Genomic DNA, 9,155 nt, shown 5'->3' with positions numbered 1-9,155 from the left:
TCTTAAACCTCCTTAGAAGGCCTTACACAACTGTCCTGTTGTCCTGATGTAGAACCTACAGTGATGTCATTGATCTACACATGGTTATAGGGGTTGAAACGTCGACGTTCATTATTAAGCGTTGGTGTCCAACCAGAACAGTACAATAAAGGAGGTCTGGCTAGGGTTTCTGTTATTGCTTATACAACGCTACCAAAAGAAAAAAATATTTTACATGTACTGTGTTTGCTTAGTTAAGTTTGTACTGTTGATATATGTACAGTCACGGTCTATTCCCTTTTATATGTCACTACTGGAGATAATCACTTCTGTTTGTTGTGTATGTTTGATACGTGTCTAGTTATGTCATTTTCTAAAGATATATGATTTTTTTCAAATGCACTAACTTTTTTTCTAGTTGATTGTATTTTCGTTAAAAATATCAGTGTTGTGCGTTTGTAAATTATTGTTGAGCATCCCACCCATGGGGGACACAAAATTAAATGTATTGATGTGGCAGAACAACTGTTCGCATAACGTACCTATCCCCAGGTTCTGCATTTTACTGAGTTACCCTATTGAAATTATCAATCAAGACATCTACCGTCTTTTTTTTATCCCTTATGACAAATGTATGTAGATGGTTCTGACCACTAAAGCATACGTGATTAATTAAAGAGCAGGTTTCCAGCACACCAATAACCCACTCCAACCAAACGTCCAAAGTTTCTGCTGTTTCACTGCCTGTATTTCAGTAAAACATTCACCCTACCTGAGTGGGAACAGACATGTAACATGACTTGACAACAAACACGTAATTTTTTAACATGATTTCAATTTATCAGAATGTTATGAGCAAATCACCCTAGTTTTTTCCACAGCTGAAAAGTCCACTGTCTTTCTCATCCAGCGATAGCCACACTTAAATACTGTCCTCTTCTTTTTTCACGTCGTTGTCGCCAATCAGGGTGAAGCTGATTTCCGAGATCTGTATGTTGTCTTTGACTGCAGTAACCCCGGTGTTGGTGTGACTCTGGGTCGGGCTGGGTTGACGCACAGGAGGCCTGGCCTTGCAGCACATGACCTGCTTTTTGAAATGCTGCCTGAAAGATTTGCTCAGCCAATAGAGAGCGAAGGGGTTTACGCAGGAGTTGCTGAAAGCCAGAGCGCGAGAGAAAATAGTGGCTGTGAGGTGAAACGCGGAAGAATCGATGAAGGAGTGATATGTGAAGGATCGGTACAAGTAGAGGATGTGGTTGGGCAACCAGCAAAATGCAAACAACCCAACTAACACCAACACAGTTTTGGCAACTCTTTTACGGGCCTCGATCTAGGGGGAAAATAAGGAAAGGCATAATAATTAGTCCTTTTACAGTTCATCCTTGCTGTCAAAAAACAGTAACATATTCCAAAACTGAAATGATTCACTATTCAATCTTTAGGCTGCTGTGCAGAATATTTACGTTTCTTTATTTGTGAAATATGTCATTTTCCAAAAGGTACACATTGAGCAAATTGCACTGAATTTTAGGGTAAATCTGCAAGGAGGCAATAACCTCCAGGATTATGGGTCGTATCATGATGCCGTTTTCTGTGCTGCGCCTGCGCAGAAGGCGTCCGTGCGCATCTTTTTGACGTCTTCAGGGCTTACACTAACTTGAAAAAGCTCCAGTTAATGCTTGTTTATCTGACAGCAGAGCTCGAAAACTCATGGCAGTAATTGCATGATTTTAGACAGCACTGCTTGGAAACAAAGAGGCTTATTTACTAGGGTATGCAGTCATAATATCGATTTTTTGATCGACCTACACTAATATCGAGTTTTAAATATCGTAGGGACAGAATATAGGAGTCAAGAATATCATTGACCAGAATATCGACCTTAAGGTAAGTAATATCGTTTTATAAAATATTGAAGTAAGTAATATCGAAGTAACTAATATTGTTAGCAAAAATATTGCCATTAATAATATCGATATTTATATTAATGTCATGTATTTTAGTATGTATTTTATATGTATGTGTTTAACATTTTTTGTAATGTTTTTTAATTATTTTTAAATATATGTATTGAATGTTTAGAAATTAGGAATTTGTTTTCAATGAAATTTTGCGTTTTAGTATCAGAGCGGGTTGTGTGTTTATAGGGGAATAGGGTGGGCAGTAATTTAATTATAATTAATTAATTATTATTTTTATTACATTTGTCATGATTATTAATTTATTATTAATTAATTATTAACTGGTAATGAATTTTTATTATTTGATTAATTGATAATTAAATTAAATGTTATTTTTTATGTGTAGTGGGTTGTGAGTTTATAGGTGAATAGGATTTGAGGTAATTTATTATAATTAAATACATTTAAATTTGTATTAATTGGTATTGATTATTAATTTATTATTTAATTATTAATTGGTATTTAATTTTTATGAATTGATTAATTGAAAATGTAAATAATTTTGTTATCTTTTTGTGTAGTGGGTTGTGTGTTTATAGGGGAATAGGGTGGGAAGTAATTTATTGTTATTTAAGTAAATATTTATTTATTTTATTGGTATATATTATTACTATTTTTGTTAATTAATTTTAATATGTTATTTTAATTTTTTTATTAATAAGTATGTTTATTTAAGCCCTATGCTATCCTACATTTTCCACCCTGTTACACTCACTGGAGTTGGAATAGTAATTTTAACCCTAACGCTATCCAACACGTTCCCTACTTTTGCACTCCCTGGAGTCGGAATAGTAATTTATACCCCTACGCTATCCAACACTTTCCCTACTGTTGCACTCACTGGGAGTGGGAATAGTAATTTTAACCCCTATGCTTTCCAACACTTTCCCTACTGTTGCACTCACTAGTGTGGGAATAGTAATTTTAACCCCTGTGCTATTCAACACTTTCCCTACTGTTGCACTCACTGGAGTGGGAATAGTAATTTTAACCCCTGTGCTATCCAACACTTTCCCTACTGTTGCACTCACTGGAGTGGGAATAGTAATTTTAACCCCTACGCTATCCAACACTTTCCCTACTGTTGCACTCACTAGAGTGGGAACAATAATTTTTACCCCTAAGCTATCCAACACTTTTCCTACTGTTGCACTGTTTGGAGTTGGAATAGTTATTTTATTTCCACCGCTATCTAATAATTTTTGTATTATTTAGCTAATGTAGTATGTAATTAATTTTGAAATTATTGAAAATAATTGTCATTTTTTTAATTTGTTATATGTATAATTATTTAATTTTTATTTATATTATTGTTTTATGTGTAGAGATGTATTTGCAATTTATAAGATTTTTTTAAACAATTTATAAGTTAATAAAATAATTATTAAAAAGTATTATTGAATAAGTATATATATTATATGTTATATGTATATGTTTAATTTATTTTTACATCATATGTATTAGTTATAATTTTTAAAAATTTAAAATATTTTTAACTATAGTTATTTTAAATATATGTATTATTTACTTTATTTTACATTATTTTTGTAACTTTAAAAAAAAACTATATTTTAACGATATTTTTGACTTTGAAATTATTTTTTCAATATTTTTGTACTTACCATAATGTAGATAGGATCTCTATATTCTTGACTTCGATATTTTTGCGTCAATATTTCTATAGGTCGATTTTCTGTCTGTCGGTATTCTGTCACACAATCATTTACTAGTAAGGCGAAGCATGTCTTGGCTAAAGGCATGCTCGCACTTTAGAAATGCATGGCTGCACCATATTTACAAGAATTTGGTGCTGCACTGCGTTTCCACCTGCTCTGCCGAGCGCCAACGCAGGTACCCTTGCACAATAGTGCAAGGGTGCCTGCGTTGTAGGGGAAGATGTTTATGTGCAGGAAGCTGTCCATTCCTGCACATAAACAATCATTAAATGGCGTTTTGTAACTTCTGTATGTGCTTCTCAATGCAGGACACATAGAAGTTGCAAAACATCACTTTTTAAAATGATTTTTTATGTGCAGGAAGGGACACCTTCATGCACATAAACAATCATTGGTGTTTTCATGTTTCCATGTGGGCTGCACAATGCAGCAAACATGGAAACAGCAAATAATTTCTCCTTGTTTCGCCAGGGTCAGACATGTTTTCCCTGGTCTTAATTTTGGCGCTGCCTCCTATTTACGACACTCTTGTAAATATGGAGCAGCATCAACATCAATGGGTGTTGTGGTGGAACGCCCACAGCAACACTCATTACCCATTCATGCTAAGTATGCCTTGTAAATAAGGCGAGGCCCCTATCGCCATCACGATGTCCTGAAAAGTGATGTTGGGGTGGCGACAGGGGCTTGAAATTAAGCTCCAAAAAGTGTCAACCCATCTCCAAGCTATGCTCTCTGCAAATCAGGCTCTAACTTGAAGAACTATTGGGATCAATTAATTCAGTGCAAGTGCATAAAATAGGAGCCGGCCTAACTGTTTAGGATTTAGCCTTGGGCGTTTGAGTTGTAATGCACCTACAGAATCTAAATCTCATACATGTAACTATAATGGTTTCCAATGTGATGCATTAATTGTAGGCAACACAGATCTGAAAGAGTGAGTAGTGATTTCCTCACTCTTCTTCTGAACTGTGCTGTCTGCCTTTCATGCATTAATACAGCAGACTTCCAAGTTATATGTATACTCTTTAGACAATCCAAACACTTAAAAGTAGGCACTCGCCTCTGCACTAAACCAACACAGCTGCATATGAATCAGCCACAGTTTCAAATACATCAACTTCTGTAAACAATGGTTGTTTCTCATCTTTTCTGCACATTGCGTCAATCTGATATTTGCTGGTGGTAATTTGTGTGTCCTGGGCCTATATTGGCCCATTACTGAAAATCTGATTTTGCCCCATTACTGAAAATCAGTTGGTAAGGTAAAAATGAACCGGTTAATACTCTTCATCTCAGTCATCCTCTTCAAAGTTATGATAAGACTGATATTTTGCCTCATTACACAGAACTGACCTCCCTAGCCCAGCATTAAAAAAAATTTTGTGGAAAGTCTCCTCCTTTTTAATTTAGGCAGGGACAGACTGGGAACCCAAAGCAGCCCTGGAAACAGGCACGGTCAACACAGGTAAAAGTGGTGGGCCAGGGTGGGGGGTGGCGAGAGTCGACAGACAACGGGATAAGTACAATTAAAAATATATATATATAAAACCAGCGATGCGATGAGTGCAAGGTAAGTGGTTTTATCATGTTTTAAATTTAAATGTACTTATCCCGTTGTCTTTTGACTTCTCTCCATCCCTGCCCCACTCCCCCGCTGCACCGTCCCGCCACTCTTACCTGTGCCGGCCACGCCTGCCTGGAAATTTTGTTGGCCCAGCCCCAGTTGCTGGCTTTGGGAGGCTGGAAATGAAAGCGAGTAATTTATACTTGCTTGCTGCTTGTGTTACTGCTGGGGCTGATATTGCAGCACCGCTGCAAAATCTGCCTCCAGTAAGAAAACTAGCTCCCATCCTTCCAGCCTCCCGGTGAGGTTCCGTGGTTTTCGGGACCGGACTCCATTTTGTTTGCGTTGCTCGAGACGCCATTTTATGTTGCCCTCACGTAGGCCTTGGAGGTAACCGAACGAACAAAGTTGCATGGGCTTCGTTGTCCATGTACATATTAACTTGCCCTTTCTGACTTGTGAGTGAACTGCAGGACGCTGACCTGTTCACCTGAAACTGACCCTTCACGAAGCCAATTTCCCTTGGTTTGATTCTTGTCTGAGATTGCCAATCAATGTTCAGGACCTCGTTAACTTTTAGTTTCCTTGCACATATCTTATCCTAATCAGCATCTGAATTGTTTCTTTCCTTACGACTTTTCATTACATGGGTAGTGCTTTCAATTATGGGTTTGTCCGGCTTGTGGAAATTGAATTTGGGACATTCCTAATAATTAACTTTTGGGTTGGGTTACTGTAAATTGGGTTTTTGTTAATGTGATACTCAGTTAGAAAATGTGTCCTATTGGTCAGAATTTTGCGCAGTAGGTGTACATTTATAATGAGAATATTGTGTATAAATACTGATGTCTTGCTCTATGAAAATTGAACAGTTTCTTGAGTTGTACACCGTGTTGTATTGCTGGGATTACGGTACTAGCTGCAGCTAATAAATTTGATCTCTGACGCCACCTAGAAGTATTCCGTGTCTCTGTTTGCCAAGACAGGAGAACAAGAAGACTTTGGGCGCGTCCCTGGCGCCGCTGGGTTCTAAAACCCGGTTCTTCAGTTGACGCCCAACGGTGGGGCGACTTCAGCAGTACCGGTCCAAGCCCGAGGATCGTGAGGAGCCACGTGAGGAAATTCTGGAGGAAGGCCGCCACTTCATTGACTCCTGCATGTCGACGTGGACCGAAGGTCTTTTCTGCGAGGCTTCCCGCTTTCGGACGGCTACAAAGGACTGCTGCCCTGACTGTCGCCCTGTCTTGGACCCTTGATTGATCCTTTGTAGAGCGAGACGATAGATGGTCTTCTGGTGGCGTGACAGATATTTGGTTAAGTATAAGTGGGTCGCTCCCACGACTTTGTTTTGGTTCTTGGTTTTGATTTGATTTTTGCAAAAATCAAAGCCAAGGGGCTCATATATTTATGAGTGTATCGATAGTTGATAACCCCTTGAAGTTTAAAGCTAGATTAGTGAGCTATAAGATGCCTGGTCTTAGCGAAATTAGGAAATGGTTTAGTTGTGGTTGCAACAGGGATTCCCGATTGGAGGATTCGTGTCCGATACCTCCGGTTGGAACTCCGACTTATGAGCTCTATTCAAAACACGGAGTGGGTCCTATTACTTATAATGAAGTGTGGGTCCGCTATACTAAAAAAGATGGTGTCTTACGATGGCCCCAACATGGTAGTTTTTAATTAAATATTTTAGATAATCTGGAAGTTGTGCTATTTAAGAAGAAAGCCCGGCCGGCAATGTTTGACTCTTTCCGCCTTTGGCGAAAGGAAGCCAAACAGCGAGAAATTAAGCAAGCAAAGAGAGATGGGAAAGATAAGAATATGTCAGTACTACAAGCTGCTAGGCAGTTTAAGTCAGATGAGGAAGATCGAGTGTGTGAAGTTTTAGATAGACAGCGTTGCATGGCCATAGATAAATGTTATCCGGCCTTGCCATCTTCTCCTCCGAAAGTGACTGAAGACCTTGAAAAAGATCCTTTGATGTCTCATTTACTGAGATTGCCACCCCCTTATGTGCAAGGTGCTACGGCGCCTCCATTACCCCCGGCTGTTCCACCCTTTGTTGTTCAACCTCCTGCTGTTGTTCAGCCATCCGGTGCTCCACAGATGGTTTTGCCTCCTACTGTGTAACCCACTCTAGGGTCGCAAGCTTTGCTTCCAGCTTTGCCTCAAACTCCTTTGCCTTCTGCTTCTGAATCTCAGACTCCTACTGCTCTTGTTCCTACTTTGTCTCAAGATTTTAACTTTTCTGTTTTTACGCCTACTTCTTCTCCTTCTGCTCATAAACGGATGACAGAGACCGTTGCTAATCTGTTGTCTCCATTGTTTGGGCCACTGAGTATGACTCCTGTTTCGGAACGTAAGCAGAGTCGTAGTCAGCTTCCTAGTTCCGAAGAACGAGCAGTGTTGGATTTATTGGCTCGTAGATGGATTTTGAATGCTTCTAGGTACAATTTGCCATCAGTTATGGATATTTTCTTTCAGTGGGAGCCGCCTAAGCAAAGGTATGTTTTTAATGTAATGTGTGCCTTTTTGAAGCAGGAATGGGAAGATAATGAGTTGGGTCCGATTCCGCAGGAAGTGCTTGATGTTCAGTCAGAATTTGCTACAGGGGCGATAGTGGAATCAGATGCTGTAGAGACGATACTTGCCTTCAGGTCTAGGTTACCGCCTCAGCCATTGTATGAACCGGATCCATCTGTTAGGAGGAAAGTGAAGCAGTATCCTATGAGAGAGGTTCCCCCTGTCTGGAGAGAGGCAGTTCAGGCTGATTGTTAATCGGGGTATTCAGGCTGCAGAAGCCTATTTTCAGCGAGTGTGTGTACATGTTCCTTGGAAGCGAGCAGAGGTCTTAGCTCTTAAGCAGACCTTACCTGACCCCCGTAAGAATCCTGCTGGTTATTACAAGGAGTTGTCTCAGACAGTTGAAGCATGTATTATGAATTTAGCTGACATAGATATGTTGATGGGTAATGTAGTTCCTCAACCTTTGTGGGCGAAGATTCGTCATGAGAATCATGCGGCAGAATTAGGTGATACATGGGCTAATATTGTTGCTGCAGATGGTCGACAGGTTGGAGGTGCCAAACCTGAGCCTTTAGTTGCAGAATTACCTGGTAGAATTATTAATCTAATGAAAACTATGATGCCTGCTTTACGAGTGAATTGGGACAAGTTAGCAGCATGCAAACAAAAGAAAGACGAGAGTGTGTCTGATTTCTTCACTAGGTTTGAAGAAACGTTTATCGATCATAGTGGTCAGGACATGAGTACGGAAGGTGGTCAAAGGTTGTTCGTGGACAAATTTGTCTTCAATTTGCTTGCCGAACTTTCTAATAAGTTAAAGGTCTCTGAGAGTTCATGTGCTGTTTCTTCATCGGCCCAGATATTGGCTACTGCCCAATATTATGAGAATAGGGATAAAGATGAGAAGGATAAAGCAGACAAGAAAACTAAAGATTTAAAGACGAAGTTTCTTTTTCAGCACGCTTATCCGCCTCGTCAGAATCAGCCTCAGTTTCAGCAACCTCCACAGTTTCAGAGATTGTTACAGAAACCTGAGCCTTATGCTCCGCGATTCTTTCCTGGTCCTAATCAGTGTGCTTATTGCAGAGAGGAAGGTCATTTTAAGAATAGTTGCCCGGCTTTGTTACAGCGTGCGAATGGCGTATCTGGTCAGAGAGGTCGTGGTGGTTTCCAGCAAGCTCCTAGGGGTAGGGGACGTGGTGTGTTACCCCAGAATGAGCGTTCCTCTTCCCTTCAGAATTCTGCGAATTATTTTGACAGACAGAATGTTCCGAGTGGTCAGTCTGCACAGTACTATGTTGATGATTATTATGTCGAGAGTGAGAGTGCTGGTTATAATGATAGTTAGGACAGCCATGGGCAAAGAGAGGGAGTAGTGTCAGTTCCAGTAGATCAGAGTGGACCTTATGTTGAAGTGACTACATCAGGTGTGGTACAACCTTTTCT

At 39.6% G+C, this 9,155-nt stretch overlaps 1 protein-coding gene across 1 annotated transcript in view; it reads right to left on the bottom strand.

The window, feature by feature from the left end:
• Positions 1–562: 562 nt before the first annotated feature.
• Positions 563–9,155, bottom strand: part of BRS3 (bombesin receptor subtype 3) — a 203,679-nt gene continuing 195,086 nt past the window's right edge. The window contains exon 3 of the mRNA XM_078685954.1: positions 563–1,309. Coding sequence (XP_078542080.1) covers positions 902–1,309 — 408 coding nt within the window. The 3' untranslated portion in view covers positions 563–901. The remainder of the gene's footprint in view (positions 1,310–9,155) is intronic.

Source organism: Lissotriton helveticus, chromosome 4_1, assembly GCF_964261635.1.
Source record: "Lissotriton helveticus chromosome 4_1, aLisHel1.1, whole genome shotgun sequence".
NCBI lineage: Eukaryota > Metazoa > Chordata > Amphibia > Caudata > Salamandridae > Lissotriton > Lissotriton helveticus.
Note: the sequence above shows the minus strand (reverse complement) of the source record. Positions and strands in the feature narration are given on the sequence as shown.